Source organism: Aythya fuligula, chromosome 24 (genome assembly GCF_009819795.1).
Source record: "Aythya fuligula isolate bAytFul2 chromosome 24, bAytFul2.pri, whole genome shotgun sequence".
In the NCBI taxonomy this organism is placed as follows: domain Eukaryota; kingdom Metazoa; phylum Chordata; class Aves; order Anseriformes; family Anatidae; genus Aythya; species Aythya fuligula.
The window spans coordinates 28,872-50,965 of record NC_045582.1 but is presented as its reverse complement, the minus strand read 5'-3'; the positions used below and the strand labels follow the sequence as shown (position 1 = coordinate 50,965).

General features: G+C 50.2%; 3 protein-coding genes across 7 annotated transcripts; 1 reads left to right on the top strand and 2 right to left on the bottom strand.

The window, feature by feature from the left end:
• Positions 1-487: 487 nt before the first annotated feature.
• GNGT2 (G protein subunit gamma transducin 2) lies at positions 488-1,764 on the bottom strand. Its single transcript, XM_032202880.1, has 3 exons — positions 1,710-1,764; positions 1,010-1,099; positions 488-646 (listed from the first exon to the last, which is right to left on the bottom strand). Exons 2-3 carry the CDS (start codon positions 1,091-1,093, stop codon positions 521-523), a joined length of 210 nt encoding a protein of 69 aa, XP_032058771.1. The 5' UTR covers positions 1,094-1,099; positions 1,710-1,764; the 3' UTR covers positions 488-520.
• Positions 1,765-2,741: 977 nt separating this feature from the next.
• Positions 2,742-7,422, top strand: ABI3 (ABI family member 3). Its single transcript, XM_032202716.1, has 8 exons — positions 2,742-2,858; positions 3,784-3,942; positions 4,840-5,016; positions 5,723-5,805; positions 6,066-6,190; positions 6,737-6,796; positions 6,921-7,046; positions 7,262-7,422. The coding sequence occupies exons 1-8, from the start codon at positions 2,742-2,744 to the stop codon at positions 7,420-7,422; spliced, it is 1,008 nt and encodes a 335-aa protein (XP_032058607.1).
• A 1,871-nt stretch (positions 7,423-9,293) lies between these two features.
• Positions 9,294-16,834, bottom strand: PHOSPHO1 (phosphoethanolamine/phosphocholine phosphatase 1). Of its 5 annotated transcripts, XM_032202814.1 has the most exons (4): positions 16,629-16,834; positions 14,649-14,750; positions 11,628-11,914; positions 9,294-10,772 (listed from the first exon to the last, which is right to left on the bottom strand). In XM_032202814.1, exons 3-4 carry the CDS (start codon positions 11,670-11,672, stop codon positions 10,014-10,016), a joined length of 804 nt encoding a protein of 267 aa, XP_032058705.1. In that variant the 5' UTR covers positions 11,673-11,914; positions 14,649-14,750; positions 16,629-16,834; the 3' UTR covers positions 9,294-10,013. The 5 variants fall into 5 exon arrangements, with proteins under 5 accessions (XP_032058705.1, XP_032058706.1, XP_032058702.1 ...); XM_032202815.1 differs by lacking the exon at positions 14,649-14,750 and having other exon boundaries at positions 11,628-11,744; XM_032202811.1 differs by lacking the exon at positions 16,629-16,834 and having other exon boundaries at positions 14,649-15,960.
• Between the last annotated feature and the right edge of the window lie 5,260 nt (positions 16,835-22,094).

The following is a 22,094-nucleotide window of genomic DNA, read 5'->3' as shown; positions in this document are numbered from 1 at the left end:
GTATGTTGTCTGCCTGTGCCAGATGGGGGAACACGGTAATAACTCAAGTGAGATCCCACTGGGAGCATTCTTCTGCATTGAGTGGGAAGAGGGGGGCTCAGCTCGGGGCTTTGGAGCCTATACTGGTGTTGGTCTGCTTGGAGAAGTCTGAGACAAGGAACAGCCCTACGGTTTCATTAAAGCCCAGTTTGCTGCTGCCTGCTAAAAATACAGAAGTTTTGCTTGGCGGAAACCAAATGTAAATCAGTTACATGAGCACAAAAACACACTCTGCTCTGACTGCTGAACCTCATCTCCGGTGTTGGGGGGGGCGGAGAGGATAGCTTTTTTTTTTTTTTCCTCTTTCTCTCTCTCTTTTTTTTTTTTTTTTTTTTTTTGCTACTTTAGATGCAACTACATACTGGTTCAGGACTCCCCAGTGCCAAGGTCAGACTACAGGAAAAGCAGGTTTCTTACAGTCTTGCCTCCTGCATGAAACAGCCCAGTTCCTGGCCAGGGCAGGGAGGGAGGAGAAAGGGTGTCAGCTTATTGTACAGCCACCCTTTTCCTTAAATGGGTTCTTGTCCTCAGGGACACCTTTCAACAGTGGGTCCTCTCCTGCCATGGATTCGACGTACTCCTTGATCTCTTTGCCGGTCTTGGAGACCTGCAAGGAAGGAAGGAGATGCCCCGCATGGGTTACAAGAACAAGCCATCACTGCAGACCTGTACTCTTGCTCGTCATCTGCCTACAAACCAGTTGCTCCTTTGGGAGAGGAGAACTGTAGAGCTACCCATGGCTGTGGTATCCCCAAGAACATCTCCATGGGGCTGCAGCTACAGGACTGTGAGACACGAGGCTAAACCCCAAGAGGAAGCTTGTCTTGAGGCAATAGGTTTGAACTCACATGCTTGTGCCTGTATATGAGGTTTAATTTTAGGGGGTTGTGGTTTGTTTTCCCTTCATAGCACAATCAGGTCAGAACATTACCCCAGGAAAAGCCATTTCCATTTTGGATGAAATACTCACCATTTGCCTATCATTCTTCACCTCCTTTTCAGCTGATCCAGTTCCATCTTCAAACAGTTCCTTCTCTGTCATATCCTGAGCCATTTTGCCCTGTAACCACACATAAATGGCATTTGCTTAAACTATAGATGGGCTTCGCCTAGGGCACATTAGGACTATTAGTTTGGCCGTAACACTACTGCAAATGCTGGTAACATCTCAATTACTCTCATGTTGAGAGAGGGGCTGAAGCTTTAGAAGCACAACAAAACAAAACAGAAAACACAACACACATTTCAAAACACTTTGTATTAACATCTGCAGTAGGCAGATTTTTGTTTGCTTGTTCTCACTAGACAAATCAAGCAAAAGGTGCAGTGTGAGGGCAGCTGAGGAGGATCTAGCCTAGTTCTTAAAGAGGTTTTTGCCTACCACAGAGGCTGTTTCCCAACAGCATGAGGAGACCAGTTCAGTGGGGCCAGCTGAGCCCAGAGAAAAACTAGGGCTATTGGATTAGCAGCCCTCTTAGGAGGACAAGATGGGAATGCATCAATTTCTCAGTGTCTCCTGAACAAGCAGAGCAGCATAAATGCAAACTAGATTTATCTAGTGTGTCTGCTTGGGCAGGAGCAGCTTTGCAGGTTTTCCGAGGAACTACCAACTCATGAAGATAGAGGCACCTACAATAGTGTTTGTGCCTGGAGGAAGCAAAGCCACTTACCTACAGGGACAAGGAGCTGCCCCCTCTCAGTGGTGGAGCTGTTCAGAAACCCATATGTGCTGACAAGATGCTGTCCTTTGCACCCTCACTGTCCTGCTGTGGGCTTGAAGACTCCTTTGTATCTCCCAGCCAGTAGCAGGGAGCAGATGTCTTTGGTCCTTAAGCTGATAATAGACTCAGGCAAATAAGCTGGTCAGGTGTTGAGTATTAGCCTCAAAGCCCAGGGTAATCAGTGGTAGGGCTGCAGGGAAGGGAAGGGAAGGGAAGGGAAGGGAAGGGAAGGGAAGGGAAGGATGGAGAAGTGCTTTGTGAAGCTGATGGCTAAGGCACTTGTAAAGCCCCTGATTCCAACTGTGGATGTCTGAGTCTGTGTGCAGTTAGATCCTGACCTGCCTGGCAGACATGGAGTAATGGGAACATCCCTGTGCATGTTGGAGCAGGCGTCACCTGTTTCAGAAGGGATGAAGAGGAGGGGAGCTGGGGCAAGAAAACCATGAGGAGTAGAGAGAAGCTTGGGTAGCTCTTGGCCCTTGCGGGTGTGAGAAGGCAGAGCCAGTGCTGGAGGAAATTCATTATTTCCCTCATCCTTGTACTCATGTGAGGAGGGAGGCAAGCACTCATGGGTCTGTGGGCTCAGTATGGGTGTTTGCTGCCATCTGTCCCATGCAAAATTGCTGAGGCTGTGGACAGAGCTCAGGAGGGCCCTGAGGAAGTGCCTGCCAGGCCACTCTTGTCCACTGCTCCAGTGGGATGTCTGTCAACTGTGGACACGGGGCTCCCCTTCTAGCCCACCTCCCCACAGGCGAGCAGAGCTGGGGAAACACTCGCTTCCTCTCCTGGTGTTCCCCTGCCTCTCCCTGGCTCTCCCAGCGCCAATGCCTGAAGGTGGCTGGAGAGGTCATATGCTTGTGGGGCATCCCTGTGGGGGCTGGGACATTGAGGGACCCGCAGGCCCTGCGTCAGCAGTGCTGCGAGCTTCAAAACCCGGCGCCGAGGAGGCTGGGGAGGAAGTGGGCGCTCAAGCTCAGCACCATGTCGGAGCTGCAGCAGCTGCAGCAGTGTGACATCCCCGCAGCCAGGCAGGTCCTGCGCGACAACCACTGCAATCTCCACCGGGTCGCTGACTACTGCGAGAGCAACTATGTGCAGGTGAGGGCGTTGAGGGACAACATGGGGTGAACTGTGATGTCGGAGTCAGCTAGGAGCCTTATCAAGCTTCTTATTGAGATGGTGGTACTTGTGGATGAGGGTGGGGGGTGGGGAGGGTGGTGTGATGGTGAAGACTCTTGGTGATGGCAGCTCAAGCCTCCCCACTCACTTCCTACCCAGCGGTGAAAGCTCTCAGGGTTTATCGCGTGCTTTGGTTTCTCGTAATGCTCCACAAATGCTTCTCTGCTCAGCTCTCAGAATTAGGACTGGGACAAAGGGAAAGTCATCCAAGGGTTTTTGCCATCAGAGATAACCAGGGAGGGGACCATGAACACCAGCTCAAACTGTCCCTGGGGTTGTGGAGGTGTCTCCTCACAGGACAGGGGCAAGCTGGGTATCTGCACAGGGCTCGCCCCCACCACATGTCCTGATGTAGAGTGGGCACAAAGCTCTGCTGCCATCAGCTTCCCTCCTCCTCCTCCCTGCCTTGATCCCCTTGTGACCAGCTGAAGGAAAGGTGGGGCAGGGGCTTTTGGGATACAGTAGAAGGGAAAAGGGTTGCTTTGGCCCTGTATGCTGAGGAGAGTGTCTTGACAACGGGGTCCCCTTGTGCTTTAAAGGATCCTCTCTTGGTGGCATCACTCATGCATGGCAGAACCCTGCATTGTGCCACTGCACCAGGACGGTGCTGTCCCTGTCCAGGGAGGAGTCACCATCATCTCAGTGCCAGAAAAGCTGAGCACTGCTGACTGTCTGGTGTTTGAGTCCTGCTGGCTGAGCTGGAGGAACTGTGATGCATTTGGAAAGAAGAAGCATCTTCACTTCCATATGACCCCAGCGTGCAGATGGTGGCAGGAGGGTGAACGTGACGTGGTGTGGTATCAGCTGTCTCAGCTTGGCTCACCAGGTGTGTTTTGCCCTCCAGGCGAGTGATAAGCAGAAGGCGCTGGAGGAGACAATGGCATTTAGCACCCAGTCCCTGGCCAGTGTAGCGTACCAGGTCAGCAGCCTGGCCACCACTTTGCTCCAGCTGCTAGACCTGCAGGTGGCCGAGCTGCGGAAGGTGGAGGCCAACATCAGCTGCGTGGCTCAGGTGTGTCTGTTCTCCAACCACTGACATTTCATGTTGGGTGCATGTTGCTGTGAGATTTGGGCCCTGAAAAGGGTGGGGTGGTCTCCAGAAAAAGGGACTGTTATTGAGAATATTTGGACAGCTTAAAAGGACTGGAGACCATCCTTCAACATGGTTTCAAGAGCCCATCAGAGCATCTTGCAGTGCTTGATCTCTCACCCCAGGGTGATGGTGGTCACCCAACAGGTTGTTGAAGGACAAGTCCACCTGGGGCTCAGAAACCGTTGTCTTCTGGGGGGTGGGAGGGAGCAGGCACTGTCTCAGTGTGGGTGTTTGCAAGTAATGGTGAAGGGGACCATGGGAGCCACCTGTGAAGCCACCTGCAGCGTGGAGCAGTCGTGTTGCTTTACCTGCTTTCTCCCCTCAATGGAAACTGGTGTTATCCTCTTGGAGCCTGAGGACACTGGTGCAGAGCTCTGCAACCACCCACCTTCTTCCTGACACTTGAAAGTTGCCTGGAGCTTTACTGCCATGGAAGGGACCTGCAGTCACTCTGGAAGCAGCAGGAAAGTGGCTGAGACTTGCAAATTCCTCACCATTGTCTTATGCCTTTGCTCTTCCGTTTTAGGAAAGGCCAAATCCACTGCAGGTGGATATGGTGGCATCAATGGCATTGCTTGCCTTGATGAGATGTAGAAGAGCTGGTTCTGACCCCATGACTTCTATGGGGGCTCCACACAGGCCAGCGGGATCAGGCTGAAGCTTGAATTAGGCCTGATCTCTGGCTTATTTTATAGGCAGGGAGAGGGAGATGTGGGGAGGTCTGTGAAGGGCTGGTGGGACTTGGAGGTGGCAGCAGAGGCGGGGAGAACCCAGGAGGGGATGGTGGTGATAATGCCATCTCCACAGAGGATTGACATGCACAAGGAGAAAGTTTCTCGACGGGAGATTGGCTCATTGACCATCAGCAAGAGGTTTCCAGCCCACCAGAAGATCATGTCACCTCCCAGCCCACCCTGCCTGGAGCCCTACTACAGGAAACCCCTCAACTTTAGCATCCTGGATGACATTGGTCATGGCATAAAGGTCAGCCTGGTGATGGGGTCAGCATGAGGAGGATGTCCCATGGAAAGGTGGAGGCTCAGATGGGCTTTCTCAGTCTCCAGTGACCTGGGGTTATGCTGGTGGGTGCACAGATGGGCTCAAACCCCTCCTGGATGGAGAAGTGTGTGTGTGGGGGGGTCTGTCTGTACTCTCCCCCAGCCCATCCCAGAACTCATCCCACTGGGGCTCAGTGGTCCTATCTTGGGGCAGGAGGAGAATAGGGCATGGTCAAATGCAGCCAGAAAGACACACAATGCTTGAGTTGCTTGGCCAAGGCTGGCAGCAATGCTGGGGCCAGGGCTGAGCCGCTGTGCTCTCACTCCCACAGTGCTTTTTCAGCACCGAAACTGCTCTCATCAGCTGCCCTTGCCAGAAGGTGCTGGGGGGGAAGGGTGGTGGTGGTGTTCAGCAGAATCACGAGTACATGAACAGTGTGAAACCACCACGGGGCTGGAGGGGAAGTGGTGGTGCTGGAGCTGCTGTTCCCACGGTGGCAATACAGCACTGCAGCACCAGCACTTTCTGCTGCTTGTCTGTTTCCGTCAGCTGGGGCAGCTCCCAGCTCCCTGGACCACCTGGCAGCATCCCTTGGGGAAGGGTGGAGCAAAGAGCACAGGTATGCTGCTGCCCACAGGGACATCGGGGTGCAGTGTGCTTGTCATGTGTCCGTGTTTCCTTCTGCCTGCAGGACCACAGCACCCAGCTCTCCCGCACAGGCACCCTGTCTCGGAAAGGGATTAAGTCAACCACACAGTCTGCAGGCACCCTGGGGTGAGGCTTCCAGGGGCAGGGGGAAGGGGGTGCAGCAGTGGGGACTTTATCTTTCTGGACCAGCTGTGACCATCAGGGCCAACACAATGCTGGTGTCACTGAGCAGGTGGCAATGGTGGTTACACAGCCACAAAGTGCACTACAGGTTCATGTGATGCTGCTGTCATTGGTGTCCTGTCCCTAACCCCATGCCAAGGCACTTTCTGTAAAGGAGGTGCAGTGGGAGGAGGAAGGGGGCTCAGTGGCTACTCTGCTTTCAGGAGGAGCACCCGTGTCCCTGAGCCCATACAACCACCTGTGGTTCCTCTGGGAAAGCTCTCCACAGCCTCGTCCACCTCCTCTCTGACATCAGTCAGGTACAGGCACGGTTCTGAAAGGCCCAGGGGTCAGTGGGCCTGGGGCAGCCATGGTCACCCTGCTGCTCTGGGGAGCTTCCACTTGCAGAGAGGTTTTGGTTTTATATACATATATGTGTGTGTGTGTGTATATATATATATGTATATATATGTATATATATAAATACATATATATATGGTTTTGGGGAGTTTGAGATTCACTGCTCTAGTCAGTGCTCATCTCTAGAACAAAAATACCTTTAAAGAGAGGGTACATAATGGGGAAACTGACGCATGGAGTGAGGAAATGGTTTGCACAGGGTTAGCACACAGATGCTGAGGTCCCTGACCATGGTGACCACAGTGGGTGTCACCCTGTGCTGGCATGGGGCAGGTGTCTGTGTTCAAAGACAAGGGGCTGAGCCGCAGATCTGGCCTGGCTCCTCTGACCTGGCATTGCCTCTGAACCCCCAGCTCAACTGGAGCCCTGGGAGACACTGGTGAAGGCATCCCTGCAGCACCAGCACTCCTGTCCCTCCCAGGGCCACCTCCCCTGGCTGCAGCCACTGTCCTGCCACCTTCACCTCTCCCCACAGACCTACCCCCCCCACCGCTGGGGGACCTGGCCTTACCTCCACTGGACATCATCCCCCCAGGTGAGTGCTGAGGTGGTTCAGAGGTGCTCATCATGGGGGAAACAGGGACACAACTGTTGCATGCGGCCCCTGTTCCATGTGGAGCCCTTTTTCCCCCATTGCTTTTTTTGGGGGGAATTTGCAGTTTCTGATGACCTCGAGCCACTGCTGCTGCCACCACCAGCTTTGCCTGACCTTGAAGATTTCACCCCACCACTGCCACCAGATGTGGAGGAGCCCCCCTGGGTCCCAGCAAGCTACCTGGAGAAAGGTACAGCAGCTCTAGGTTCAGGTCCACCAGGATCCACCAGATTTCTTTGCCCCGTTGAGCCTCTGACCTCATCCACAGCACCAAGGGAGCAACTGTGCTCCCCCTAGAGGACAGCATGGAGGGGCTCACACCTTCTCTCCTGCCCTCCCTGGTGGTGAGTTGTCCTGGAGCTGGCCTTGTCCTGCTCCATGGCATTTCTCTCCCTCTTCTCACAGTGGTGACCCTCTATCCCTATGCACAGCAGAAGGACAACGAGCTCTCCTTCCAGCCCGGGGCCCTCATCTACGTCACACGGAGGTACTCGGATGGATGGTGTGAGGGTGTCATGGGCGAGGAAGTAGGTTTCTTCCCTGGCAATTATGTGGAGCCCTTCTGAGTGCCAGGGGTAGGCACCCTCTGCACCCGCAACCCCTGATCACCCACCTGGCTCAGCTGCATCCACTCATGCTGAGGCTGCAGGAGGTGTGGAGGGCTCTGCTATGCATTGAATTTTGGCTTTGCACAGATGGTGTTCTGCACAGCTCAAAGCTTTTGCTGCAGCATGGCGAGGGCAGCCATGCTGGGGCTCCATCTCAGATGCTGTGACCCTCACTGCTGCACCCTGGCAGCCTCCAGCACCAAGTGCATCCCCACTGCCTGCTCCCTGCACCTCTCTCACCCATGTTTTATTTTTTAATTACACCAGAAATCACTGCTGATAATGTGGTAAAGGTTCAGCACTAGGGCAACTCATGCTGCCTGAAACGTGGAGGGCAGCAAGCCTGAAATCCCTTGGACTAGCCCTGGTGATGCTCTCTGGGAGGCCCCAGGGTATAGCAGAACCAAAGCTCAGAAATCATGAATGATCATGGGTGCAAGGAGGACAGAAGCACTCTAGCAGTAACCCCAAAGAAAATGCTTGTTGTGCCCAGCTGCTTGAGTAATGGGGAGAGGGCGGGGGGGGGGGGGGGGGGGGGGGGGGTGAGAAGCTGAGCCAAAAGATGCTGCAGAACACTATTTGTATAATTGTAACCCAGCCCCATTCCCTGTGCCCTCCCACCCCCACCCTGTCTGCCTCCTTCAGCAGTCCAAGGAAGAGAAATGCCATGTACATGCACCTCACAGCCATTTCAGCCATTTCACACCCAGGTTTATGTTCTGGATAAAAATAAACTGTGTATCTGTAATATATAGATATATATCTATATACATATATATGTATTTTTTTAATTCCATGGCTTTGAGTTCCACACAGTTGAACAGGGTCCAGAAGAGGAAGAACAAAGAGAGAGAAAAATTAAATAAATGAGGAACAACTCAGGGCTGCTTTGGTTATTTCCTTACCGCTCAGATTTGTTGCCAGGATTTCTATGCTTTGAAGTAGTTACAAATCACCCTCTGGGGCCGTTAAGGCTGTGGATAAATCCAGGAAAAGCCAACACCAGAGAGCAACAAATGCTGCAGGTCCCCCCTGCAGAGTGCAATTAGAAGGGGCAATTAATACTGCAGTGGGGCAGGAGGGCACAGAAGGTTTAGCCTCCAGGGATCCAGTACCAGGAGAAATGCCAAAGCACCACACCTCCCTCTCCAGCTGGTGGGTAGTTTCAGCACTTCTTGACCAGGTCACACCTGAAGTCACAGGGGAGTCAATCAATTCAGCAACACAAGTAGACAGCTGGTAAGACTGTCTCAATGTGGAGGAACCTGTCTGCATCAAGAATGCAGGGGACCTTCTGCCCTGGAAGTCAAAGCAGCGGGTGGAAGAAGAAAGTGAAGTCAGGTCCTCTTCCCTGTAGTGGGACATGGCCTTTGTGCCCATACCCTGGGAAAGTGGGGTGGGGGCAATTCGAGCTAAACAATCATAGAATGGCTTGGGTTGGAAGGGACTTTAAAGATTATCCAGTTCCAACCTCCCTGCCATGGGCAGGGATGCCACCCACCAGATCAGGTTGCTCAGGGCCTCATCCAATCTGGTCTTGAACACCTCCAGGGATGGGGCATCCACAACCTCTCTGGGCAACCTGTGCCAGTGCCTCACCAGCCTTTGAATGAAGAATTTCCTCCTAACAGTGAATCTAAATCTCCCTCTCTTTTATTTTTTTTTTTAGTTTAAAACCATTCTCCCTTGTCCTGTCATTATCTGACTCAGCAAAAAGTTGCTCTCTGTCTTCTTTATAAGTCCCCTTTAAGTACTGAAAAGTTGCAGTAAGGCCACCCTGGAGCCTTCTCTTTAGGCTGAAGAGCCCCAGCTCTCTCAGCCTTTCTTCATAGGAGATATATATATATATATACTTTTTTTTTTTTTTGCAAGGTACCACCTTCCAAAAGGCTTTCTGCTACTCTTCTTCCCCACACCCACCCCACCCCAGAAAATAAAGTCTTAAGCAACAATTATCTCCAGCAAAAGGCTCACCAGCTGAGCAAGGAGGTGTGAAGTGTATGGCAAGCTGTGGAGCCTGGGCAGCACAAATTTCATGGATTAAATTTCTAATAGCTTCCTGAAGAGGCAAGGAGCCCTCATAGCATCAGGTTGAAGGTGACAGCACGCAGTTTCTGCGTGGCAAGCAAAGATGAGCAGGAGGAGAGCAGGGTAAAGTCGAGAGGAAGCATGTGCAGGGCTCAGCCTTCAGGAAAGCTGGCTTCTGGATTTTAAAGAATTGCTCTTGTGAAGTTAAAAGGGAAAAACAAAAAACAAAAACCACGCTGTTAGTGTTGTCAAGCACCGACACTGGAGTTGATGTCCAAGCTGCATAGAGAAGACGTCATCTCAACATGGCAATGGAAAAGGGAAAGGCTGGGGTGAGGGGTGGGTAGAGAAAGTGATTTTACCACTGGGGAGAAAGGAGCGTGGAGAGGAAGGCAGGAAAGCAGCCCAGGAATCAGAGTCCCAGTGAGTAGTGCCAGATGATCATGGAGTACAGGACCTGACCCCTCCAGGACTCTCCTTTCCCAGATGCTTATGGTAAACAAGCCTCTTTTGAGCTATCTTCAACACTTCTTGAGGACATCCTGGAGATAGCGGGTGACCTCTGTAGCTGACTCCCAGGGAACAACAGTGGCCTGGAAAGCTCCAGGTTGCTTATTCTCCATCTCTTGCGTCATCCGGTGCATGGGGTAACCCTTCCGTGGGAAAGCAATATCAGCTGAAGTCAAAGTCACAGAAGGGCAGAAGTCATTGGCACCGTCTCCCACATAAAAGACCCTCTCAAACTCCACCTCTTCCTGGGCTCTCTCTGCCAGATACTCTGTTAGGATTTTGCGTTTGCACATGTTGGCTGGGCAGTCAAGGCACTTGTGGCTGTGGTAGGGCCCCAAGGTGAAGTACCCCCTTTTGTCAAAGCTGGATGGGTTGCTGAAGATTTTGCGGAAGAGAGAGTAGAAACCAGCTGCCCTCAGATTGCATTCAATGCCAAACATGTTGGCATCGGAGATGAGGATGATCTCAAAGACTTCATGGTTCTTGGAGAGGAACTGCAAGAGGTCAGGCATGCCAGGGGACAGGGGAATGTTCTCATATACAGTCTTGAAGTCCCCCATCTTGACACCTTGGTCTCCCATGTACGTCAGGACACGCTGCATGTACTCGTTGTAGAAGCCCTCACAGAAGGTCTGCCGGATGTGCTCTGGAAGTGCCTGCCCTGGTGCTGCCCTGATGATGGAGTCATCACTGTTCTCATTGATGATGGTCTCATCAAAGTCGAAGATGAGGAGGTACTTTGGAGGCTGGGAGCTGGCCATACCAACACCCTGTGAGGTGGAAGAGTAAAGCCCAACAGTTAGTCCAAGGCGCTTTGCTTTGGACCCAGCACAGTGAGGGCAATAAACACAATAGCAAGAGGCTGCCAACTCCACAGAGCAATGTTTCTTAGCTAAGTTATCATTGCCTGTCTTTTGCCATGTCGCTTGTTAACCCCGCTGAGGGTTGGGTGGGGGGGTAGTCCACTGCTGACATACCTTAGCCCTAACTCTAAGGTGTTTATTCTTCCTACAGAGAGATCATTTTGCTACTGCCAATTCCTTTACTGCAGTCAAGGTGGTTGGTGTGCTAAGCTACCGCCATACATGTCCTTCCAAAGGACATGGACAGCATTAGCCTTGGGGAGTTTATGTGCAGCAAGGGTCCTGTGGAGGGGACGGAGCAGTTTGCTCCCCACCCCACTCCTGTCACAGCTGAAAAACGGGATTTGTGTCCCTGTAAACCCCTCTTGCTGCTCCTTCTTGTAGGCTCACCTGTTCAAGGACAAGTCTGGCTCTTCCTAAGAGGAAAAGACTTTGCAGGTTAATTTTTGCTCTGTCACCTGGACGTGGTTTGCCTCTGGGTTGGGCTCTGCAGGCACCATGGGCTCCCAAGAGGCCCAGGGTAACTCAGAGCTGGGGCCTGCCTGTCTCTAAAAACAAAGTAAAACCATGTTGCTGACAATGTGTGAAGCCAGAGAGCCCCAGCCTCTCAGTGTTGAACCCAGCAGCATCTGCTGACTGCCCCCAGCTGGTCTCTGTGCACATCTCATGTGTGTCAAGAGATGTGCAGGACAGATACTTTACTTCTGCTCCCTGACCCTGAGAAGAGACAGAGAGGTCAAAACAGATGAGAATCACACTGACCTTAAACAGGCATGGCAGCCCAACACCCTCACAGCACCTTTTCATTTTAAGACCATCACTCTCCAAGCACCGCTTTGATGAAGGTCCTGTTTAGGGCTCTCTGTGCTGGTCTCCTCACTGCAAACCACAAGGGTGATGTTGGTTAATCACTTTGTTTTCCCTGTCTGTCACCTTCGGATACTGTATCAGAAGTCACAGTGCACTCAGAAACATGTGGCTCCAGCTTGCCAACGTGGAGTGGTGCGCTGAGTTGTCTATGTCCTGCAGTGAGCTTCCAAGCTCGCAACCTTTTATACCAGGAAATAAACAATTAAATGACTCTGTAGAGAGCAGGGTGAGTGGCCATGCACCTGAGCCCCCTTAATACTCCCAAGTGCTCAGGCTTTGTCACATATTAAAGGATCCAGCTCAGCAATATACCCTGCCAACATGTCCTGTTCCGTGATTGTCCTGATTTTCTTCCAGTATAGTTTGGGTCGTTTTTAATTAAAAAAAAATATATATATATATATATAAAATATTTTTTTTTTAAAGGGAGTCATTATCTTGGAATGAAAAAAGGGCTCAGGCAGCTCCAGTAAAGACATGCCAGTCTGCCACCCCAGAGCAAAGTCAGGCCCCAGACTACTTCCCCTGAATTGTGCCGACCTCTTGTGGTCCATAGTGATAAAAACAGAGTGACAGAAAAGCTCAGAATGCTAAACCTCACAGATCAACCTCTTTGGGAACTTTGGCAGACAGTCAGAATAAGGAAAAACATACTGGGAAGTGGGAAATTTCAATTGTTTGCTAGTACCGCATCTTAGCTGAAGCTAGGAGGATTTCAATGTTCTTTTTTTTTTTTGACATTAGCATCACAATAGGAAGTTTGTTATCTGAAGGTGATTTATTCGGGATGTGTCTAGTTTTAATTCTAGCATCAGGCTATTTTGGCCACAGTTGCTGAATCCACCAAAACAAAACATAACTGCAAAGCAAATATAGCATACTGCAAAAGAAAGTGGTCACTCAAAATTAAACCCCAGTTTAAAATTTTGTAAAAGCAACTTTTTATGAAACCTTCAAACCAAAATCTAGTTACTCAGATTCATAGAATGGTTTGGGTTGGAAGGAACCTTAAAAATCATCCAGTTCCAGCCCACCCACAATGGGCATGGATGCCTTCCACTAGGTCAGGTTGCCCAAACTAACTTCTATGTTAAAATTTTCCATCAAAAGATGATGCTTATTAACAGACACGACTTGAAACAAAATGAAGTTACAGACAGCCTGGAGGTAAAATTAGTCATTGTGATTTTCAAGTCCTAATCAAAAGAAACAAGAAAAAAAGTATTAAATGTGTGTGGAAGAGTAATTGCATTTTTTTCCTTTTAATTCTAAAGTGGCGTCAACAGTGAAAAAATAATTTTGGTTCAAACCATAAGGATGCATTATGGTAGCAAGTCACAGGCACATGGAAAGAGCCCTGGAACAGCTGGTTAGAGCCCCCATGGATGACAGCAGTTACAGGCAGCTATAAGAGATGATGTGGCTATAACAAGCTTATCTGACTCCTGAAAGAGCTTTCTTGGGTCTAAGATTTTTGTATTTTGCAAACAGAAAACAGAACAGATTTCAACAGATTCCACACATGGGCAGATGAGGTTGAACATAGATATTAACAGAAATCTTATAGTAGTTTATAGTCCCTTTAGCGTTTGTCATCTGAGGTTCCCCAATCCCCTTATATGTAGTCATCTCTCCCAAATTAAAGTTTTGTTATAAATATTTGAAAACAAAACAAAAACAAACAAACAAACACAAATCTATGAGCTGGAGAAAAGCCAGGTTGGTTCATTTTAGCTTGTCATCCTTTTAGAGCTGACCAGCATGAGGTCTGAAGGACCATTAGCCACCCAGGTCTCATGTGAATTTGCCCCATTGCAAGCTCCTCCCTTCAGTGACATCACTTTACTCTCACTGAAGTGCCATGGACATCAATAGCCCCATTGGGGATAAATCTAGCTGTGCCCATCAGCTGGAAAACAAAATCAGTTGTTCCACCAGGCTCATTGCTCCCAGTGTTGCCAGCACTGACACTGCAGTGACGTCCCTGTTACCCTGAAGAGCCTCAGACCAGCCCCAGGGGTTTGAGGTGAGTGCTCAGGCAGCAGCATCCCCCATCCAGGTCCCTCCAACCCACTCGAGCACCCGCAGACATGTTCAGAGATGAAATCTGGCAGACAGGAAAATGAAGCATCTGGGGACAATGAAATATCCCACCCCTTGCTCTGAGCAGATACTCTCCTTTCCTGGACTGTCCAAGGTTGTGGCAGAAGCATGAGACCACTGGACCATTTTCAGTGTCAACTTGGATTCTTGCTGCCCCATCCAGTGGCAGGAGATATGATTGTCCCTGCCATGCTTCAGCAAGAGGCCTCTTCCAATCTCAGCCCTCCTTGACACCACTATTAATTGCATCAATATGTACATTACTTGTATGAGAGGAGGAAATAAAATCTAAGACAGTGTTATTTTGTGAATAAAGATCCAGGATGGGACTTTTCACTGCTGGCCTTCAGGGTAAGGCTGGACAAATCATGTTTTTCCCGTGTGCTGTTTTCTCCTTACGATTTGGAAATATGAGGTATCAGAATTAAATCTTCTTAAGAGATTGATGCTTTTTCTCTCCATCTAAAGATAACCAGGCTGAACTGTAGCTACATTCCAAGATTTGGCAACAGCCACATTAAACCCAGACTCTGCCACAAGGTGGAAGGCAGTAGAGACAAGACAAAATACTCAACAAACGTCCCAGCTCTGAAGTACTCTGACAAATACAGCCAGGAGCATGGGGAGGCTGTGGTGCTAGCAGGCAGGGTGGGCACAGCTGACTCTGTATGGGCTGGGGGGCAGCCCAGGCTTCCCTTGTGGTGGTGCGGATGACCAAATCCCTCCACAACTTTGCACCTCACGGCTCCATGAAGCAGCAAGCCATGGTACCGCTCCCACCAGAGCTATTTATACACGGAGATGACTCACCGAGCAACTGCTTCCTGGAAGAGTGTCCTTCCACCTTCTGTAAAAAAGAAGTCCTTCCAAAATAAAATAAAAGTGGCCGTGCTTCCTAACATTATTCAAAGCCTGAATGTTGAAACAGAAAATGAAACACAAAGGGTTAAACAAGCAATTCAGGATGAGGGTCAAAATACGCCTGATAAAAGCAGTGAGCTGTTGGTGTCACTGACAGAAGAATTTCCCAGGGTAGTTTATCCCTAAAATCTTGATGTTTTCTGTCCCTCCAGTCATCCTCAGGCATCTTTCTGCCTCACAGAGGCCCAGAGTGGAAAGGCTGGAAACCAGGAGTATTTGCCTCCCTTGTTATCTCCACAGTTACTGCTGTGCATCCCAGGGGAACTCCACCCTGCCATGGGATTTAGGGCTTAATCCCATAACGGGTTCAATGCAGGACAAGTTGCAGGGAGAAGAGCAGCACTGTGCTGCACGCTCACCCTCTGCTGCAGGATCAGGCCCTGTGCAAACGCAGACAGGGATCAGCACCTGGTTTCAGAGCTGGCTACTTCTGAGCTTTGAAAGCAAATGGGACACTGGGGCATTTCCCAGTTGTAAGAACAGTCCCTCAAGCAGATTTTAATCACCCTGCTTACTCTACTCATCTGCTCGTATGTTTTTGACGTTTTTAAGCTTATCAAACCATTTGATGTTTCTGGAGCGTACAACCTTTTTTTTAAAATTCAAAATCCAGCCATTAACCTTTGGAAGACTTGTTTGACCACCCACTAGAACGGTATGAAAGTAAAAACAAGAGTCCTGTTGCCCCAAAAGCAAAGGAGAGGAAAATATTCCTCTCTAGCACAGACACCAGCACCACTGGACAGTTTTGCTGCTCCTGGAATTAAACCAGACCTGCTTGTGTCCCTGGCTCGGTCCATTTTTCAAACAGCTCCTGAACCAGAAGCTAATGAGCAAACCAGTAACAAATAACCAAACACTGGAGCTCAGAGCAGCACATCTCAGCCAGCCCTCACCCCATCTGCACGGTGTGGTGCCTAATTCCTGTCCTCCCCTCCACAGCATCCTGTACCCGATAGCTCTCACTGCTCCCCGAATTCCTTTTGCAAGAGCAAATTAAAACACCTTCCCCGCAGCCACTAAGGCCAGGACTTGTCCTCCTAGCTCCCTTCCCATGCGTTCAGATGGGGTATTGCAGACACTCCAGTCACTCTGGGTGATGGGATGTTCCTTTCTTCCCCTGCTCTGTCTAGCAGAAAGCAAAACACAGCGTGCTCCCAGCCAAAGGCTCCCGAAACAAGCGTCAGGGCCAAAGCACCGCTCTCTGCCACCTCGACTCTGAAAAAAAAAAAAAAAAAAAGCCGAAGCAGGTTGTTTTGGCCCTGAAACGCTGCACTTGGGAGGTGACGAATGCCGGATCCAGACAGATGGTGGCTGCTTTGCAGAGTTCAAAATCAGATCCCAGAGCCCGGCCCGGCGCCGCCGCTGCCGCCGGGCACACGCGTCCCCGGGGGCCGGCGGGCACCGACAGCGGCCGCTGCGCCGAGTCCGAGACCGACGCGTCCCGAACCGCTGCCCGCCGCCAAGGAGAAGGGCAGGTGCCGGTGCCGGTGCCAGCTCCCTTGTGGCCGCTCCTCGGGACCCGCCGGTACCGGCGACAGCCGCGGCAGGGCTGCCTCACGCGTGATCGGTGCCTGGAGGCTCCTGCCGGGTACCGGCACCTCCCGGGAGCGGCACCAGCCTCAGCGCTCCTCGGGTAGCCCCGCCGGATCGGTGCCTTCCAGGACCGGCACCAGCCGCCGGAGACTCCTCCCGAGCGGGCACCTCTCGGCACCGGCACCGGTCCCGGCAGATCGGCGCCCCCCGAAGCAGGCACCCGGCTCCCCCGCGCACCGCTCGGAGTCTTCGACCGGGGTTGCTACCTCCCGGTCCCGGCGCCAGCCGTTCCGGTGCCGACTCACGCCCGCTCAGCCCCCAGACCTTCCTTACCGGCTCGGAACCTCCCGGGCGCGCCCGGATCCCGCCGGTGCCCGTAGGCGCGCTCCCAGACCCGCGCACCCGCCGCGATCGGAGCCGGGCACCGGCGGCTCGGGAGCGCCTCGGGGCCAGCGCCGACGCCGGGGCTGCCGCGAGCGCGGCCCCTTTAAAGCGACGCAGCGAAGGCCCCGCGCCGCTCCACGGGACAACCGCAGTCCTGCAACGTCACCGCCCGCATAGCCAATCGCGGCCACGCCGGCGCACACCGAAGGAGGTGGTGCCCGCCGCAGCCCCGCCCCTACCGGCGCCCTCCCGCAGACGGGGGCGCAGGCAGCCCCCCCCCCCCCGCAGGCCGGGCTTCGGCCCACCCCGCGCTCCCCAGGCCGCCCCGGCACAGCGCCGCCTGGCCCGGGGCGCGGCCGGCCGCAGGACCGCAGGGAGCACGGCGGCCACGTCCTCGCCCCGAGCCGCCCCCTGCTCCCGGGCGGCGCGGTCCCTGGGGGTTCGCAGCCCGCGCCATGTGTACGGGAGGCACCGGCGATGCCAGGGGGCCCGGAGCCGAGCTCGGCCACAGGCTGCAAGCGGAGGGCGTGGGCAGGGAGGGACCGTCACAGCACGGCCTTCGCAAACGTGTACTTAGCGGGCTGCCTAAGGTGGGGTTTGTGCCTCGCTTTTTAATTAACGACGTCTAAAAAAAGGACGCAAACCTCAAGAGAGCTGCAAACAGCGCGGCCTTCTGTACACGGGCTGGGTGAGGACCGCTGAGCCTCCCCACCCCGCTGCCAGCTGCTCTGGGGAGAGCCACGTTGCCTAAGTGCTCAAGCTGTCCTTAGACCTTTAACATTTCCCCCTCTCTCCAAAATTCGGTTCTGGCTCCAACCGACCAGAACACTAGAGCAGCCCAACTAGACCTCTCCTCATGGACTTCGCTCCCAGTTGTTAAAGGTTAGCGTCCTGTAAGCAGCAATAACTGCCAGCAGTCGCTATCCTTACAAAAGAACTCTACTGATCAAGGAAATATTTTATCATCTATTCAGTTAAAGACATTTTGCCTTTTTGATGTAGAGCACACACTGTTTCTTCTGTACAGCGTAGGTTTTGATGCTTTTCTTTTTGCATTAGCTCCCCCTTGGAGTTAAACCAGCTTCTATGAACACATAAGTCTGTACTCAAAGTGATTTGTCAGTGGGTCTAAGGCAAGTGGGAAACTCAACAAGGGCAAATTCTCCCTGCCTTCTGTTGCTTTCCTACTGAAAGGCACCAGGGCAAAGATCATTCCAGAAACATCACAGGCAGAGGAGTTTGGCAAGGGTGATCCCGTCTCCCAGTGATTTTCCACTGCTAAGAACTCTGGAGAGCAAGTGAGGACAGCATTCCCTGCATTGGGCTGACTTGGCTCCTGGCAACCCCTGAACAGACAGGCAACCCTCTCATGAGCACACAATTTCCCTGCAGTGGGTGTAACATCCCCATGCTGCAGGAAATTCACTGATGTACACTTCTCTCCATGTTTGTCCTCCTGTTTTCTAACCCACAAGTAGATTGCATCAGCCCTTAAGTAACTGTAGGCTTACAAAATCCACGTAGTTGTTGTGTCTGCCCCCCCAACTTCCCTCCTGTGACACAATAATGTTAGGTTAGTCTTAGTCCAATAGATGCCATTAAATCCATCCAGCCACCTGCTTCACATAGGGTCCAACCCTTATTGCACTACATATTTCAGGGAACCTCAGAGTAAATTTGGGGAACCTCAGAGTAAAACTAAAGCTTTCCTTTGTTCACAGAGGGGAGACTACCTCTACAGCTGTCTTTATGGCACATGGACAAGGAACCTTCAATTGCAGCTAGTCACCTCGTGCCATCTTCTCAACACAGTATTATCTTACACATTATTTCTAACAACATATTTTTGGTGGCCAAATAATATATGTATTTTTTTCTGATACTGAGCATACAATAACAAAATCCCTACCCTCAGAAAACAAACAAAACCCAACAAACTGTACACTCCTTTTGTTTCATTTCACTACTTGGGGTGACCTTCCCATGCATCTATTTCTGCAGTCTCTCACAGTGCAGCAGTTGGAACACTGGACACAAAGTGGCCAGCTTCACTCAGTTCAAGGCTAATTCAGTCAAAACTCAGCTCTCCCGAGGTTTCTCCAACTTGGGCTTCAGTTTTGTGCTTTGTAATGATAAGAATCAAGACAGACAGACTCCCCAGAGTGGCCAGGTTCACCCAGCAGTAGACGGGAACCCCAGATTTTCTGTTTTGTAAATGTTTTTAGGAAAATGAATTATTAAATGAGGTTAAGACAGTCATGCTCTGTAGCACTCCAGTCACCTTACTTGTACTCATGTGGTCAGGGGAAAGGGTATGACTCCAATTTCTTCTTAAACAAAATTTTTATCAAATATGTAACTTAAATCCTGGGCAAGTTCTTTATCCTCTGGCTTACAGACACCCTGGGAAATATGGATTCCACCACCCCAACAGCACTGCCATCTAGTTCTGACGAACTGAAAGACTCCCCCCTGTGATAACTTTTTCACCAAAAGCTCCTGTCTCTCTACTTAAGCATCTTGAGGGAGAAGCCTTATATTTAAAATTATAGTTAAGAAAACATTTACAAGACTAATTACCACTAAGGATTCATATAACAAACAGCTATGATATAAAATCACTACAAGGGATTACAAGAAGCCAAACTGGAATTATGCAGCTCTATATAAAACAGATTACTTCATATGTTCGGGTCTATAAAACATATAGAAGTCAGGAAACAGGCAACAAGATAGGGCTTTTATGAGGTGGACTGACTTAAGAGTACTTAGTGTCCCTAATTAGGAAAATTCAATTTAAATAACGTGAAAATCTGGGGGATCTGAGACAGTAGCAGTTAATTAGAAACCAGCTTCAAAATTGGAGAAAAATTCCTAATTCAGCAAATTACTTCATGCAAAGATTCCAACATTGTTATGACTAGAGGAGCATGCTGCTGACTTCCTACATCTACTTCATTTGCTTCTTTGAGTGGCTGTCAGTGATCTGCTTCACTGCCATCTTGTGGCTAATCCTCCACAAAATGTTCTTCCTGCAGTTCTCCTCAACAGAAAGGAAACAGACTAAATTCCAGCCTTCTGGGGAACAATTTCTTTGTGGGGTGGGAAAAGTGTTAAGATCACAGAACACTCTGAGTTGGAAGGGACCCATGAGGATTGACTCCAACTGACTCCACACAGAACCTAGGAGTTAAACCAAGTATCTAAGAGACTGGTCCAAATGCTTCTTGCAACACTAACAGGTTTGGGGCCATGACCACTTCTCTGGGGAGCTTGTTAGTGCTTGACCACCCCTTCAATGAAGAACTTTTTCCTAATACCCGATCCGAACTTCCCATGACACAGCTTTAAGTCATTCTCTTGCATCCTCTCTCCAGTCAAGAGATGAGCACCTCCTTTTCTACTCCTCAGGATGAAGCTGCAGACAACAATGAAGTCAACCCTCAGTCTCCTCTTCTTTAAGCTGAACAAACCAAGTATCTTTAAGCTGAACAAACCAAGTATTCCTCATAAGTCATGTCCTCTAGTCCTTTCACCATCCTTGTTGCCCTCCTTTGGAAGCATTCTAATATTTGCATATCCTTCTTATATTGTGGAGCCCCAGACTGCACACAGTACTTAAGGTGAGTCAGCACCAATGTTGAGTATAGTAGGACCGTCACGTCTTTTGATCAGTTAGCAGTACTGTGCTTGATGCACCCCAGGATATGGTGGACCCTTCTGGCCAACAGGGAACACTGTCAATTCATATTGAGCATCAACCAACCGTCCCAGAGAACTTTCTGAAGGGCTGCACTCCAGCCATTTGTCCCCCAGGCTATACGTACCACCAGGAATACACTCTCTCAGGTGCAGAATTTGGTATTTGCTCATTAAATTTCATACAGACGGTGATTGCCCAGTGCTCTAACCTATCAAGATCTCTCTGTAAGGCCTCTCGGCCCTTAAGGCAATCAAGGGCTCTTCCAATTTTACTATCATCTGCAACCTTACTAAGTCCAGGTTGTTGATAAAAACACTGAAGAGAAACGGCCCTAAAATGAAGCCCTGAGGAACACCACTAATGGCTAACTGCCATCCTGTTACCCAATTTACTATAACTTTTTGTGCTTGACCCTTCAGCCATATGTTCACCCACAGTATTGTGTACATATCTCGCTGTAGGCTGGACATTTTGTTCAGGATACTGTGAGAGACAGTACCAAAAGCTCTGCTAAAATAATAATAAAATATAAAATAATAAAATACATATAAAATAATAAAATCAAACATATCCACTGCCTTCCCCTTGTCTACCAGGCAGTCTAAAAACGGTGAAGAAGGCATTAAATATCCCTGCTTTAACTTCACCCGTTAGCATAACAGACTTATGTTCTCTTTAGTCCTTCTATAACCATTAACATACTTAAAAAACCCTCTGCTATCTGCCACAGTACCGGCCAGCTTTGACTCCAATTGATCTTTGGCTTTAAGAATTTTCTCCCTACAGTGGCAGTTGGCATCTCTCTAGTCCCTTGGCGTTCCCTGACCTTGTTTCCTAAGTCAGGACATATTTTTTTTCTACCTAAGTTTCAGGAGACATCTGTTCAGCCAAACCATCCTTCTGCCTTGCTTGCTTGACTTCCAACACATTCAAATTGCTTGTTCCTTCACTCTTAAAAGATGTCTCTTAAAAAGTAACCAGTATTTATGGACCCAAACACCCTCACAAGCAGATTTCCAGGGTACCTTACTATTTTCTTGAGCAGCCTGAAGTCTGCTTTCTCAAAATCCATGGCAGTAGTTCTGCTGACAGCTTTTTTATCACAAAAGATTTTAAACTCAACCATTTCATGATTGCTGTGGCCAAGACAGCCACCACCATCTTCACACACAAGACCATCTTTATTTACAAACAACAGATCTGGGAGAACATCCTTCCTAGTCGGCTCCTTTAGTACCTATGTAAAAAAAAAGGTTATTTCATGTTTCCGGAATTTCCTGGACCTGTTTGTGTCTGCTGTATGACAGTCCCCGTTAACACCGGGGAAGCTGAAGTTGTCCATAAGGACAAAGGCAATTGATCTAGACATTTCCCTTAACTCCTTATAGAATAATACATTGGTGTCATCACTCAGGCTTGGTGATCTATAGTACACTCCCACAACAGCATCCACATTAGCTTTTCTTCCAATCTTTACCCAGAGGCTTTCAACCACATCATCCCTAAGTGCAAGTGCTGCACAGTCCAACCCCTGCTTTACATGCAATGCTACCCCTCCTCCTCACCTGCTCTGGCTCTCTCTCCTGATGGGCCTTTAAGTGCCCATCACAACAACTCCAGTCACAGGACTCTTCTCACCGAGTCTCACTTATGCCAATGATGTTGTACCTCTGCAACTGAGGCAAAGGTTCTAGTTCCTCTTGTTTATTTCT

What these genes read in the sequence shown, in the direction of transcription:
- GNGT2 (XM_032202880.1), bottom strand. Translation starts at nt 1,093, where the DNA reads ATGGCTCAGGATATGACAGAGAAGGAACTGTTTGAAGATGGAACTGGA. An exon ending in TGAAGAATGATAGGCAAATG is followed by an intron (nt 647 to 1,009) that starts GTGAGTATTTCA and finishes CCTTCCTTGCAG; the next exon opens with GTCTCCAAGACCGGCAAAGA.
- ABI3 (XM_032202716.1), top strand. Translation starts at nt 2,742, where the DNA reads ATGTCGGAGCTGCAGCAGCTGCAGCAGTGTGACATCCCCGCAGCCAGG. An exon ending in ACATTGGTCATGGCATAAAG is followed by an intron (nt 5,017 to 5,722) that starts GTCAGCCTGGTG and finishes TTCTGCCTGCAG; the next exon opens with GACCACAGCACCCAGCTCTC. An exon ending in CAGTCTGCAGGCACCCTGGG is followed by an intron (nt 5,806 to 6,065) that starts GTGAGGCTTCCA and finishes CTCTGCTTTCAG; the next exon opens with GAGGAGCACCCGTGTCCCTG.
- PHOSPHO1 (XM_032202814.1), bottom strand. Translation starts at nt 11,672, where the DNA reads ATGAAAAGGTGCTGTGAGGGTGTTGGGCTGCCATGCCTGTTTAAG. An exon ending in GGCTGCCATGCCTGTTTAAG is followed by an intron (nt 10,773 to 11,627) that starts GTCAGTGTGATT and finishes TCCACCTCACAG; the next exon opens with GGTGTTGGTATGGCCAGCTC.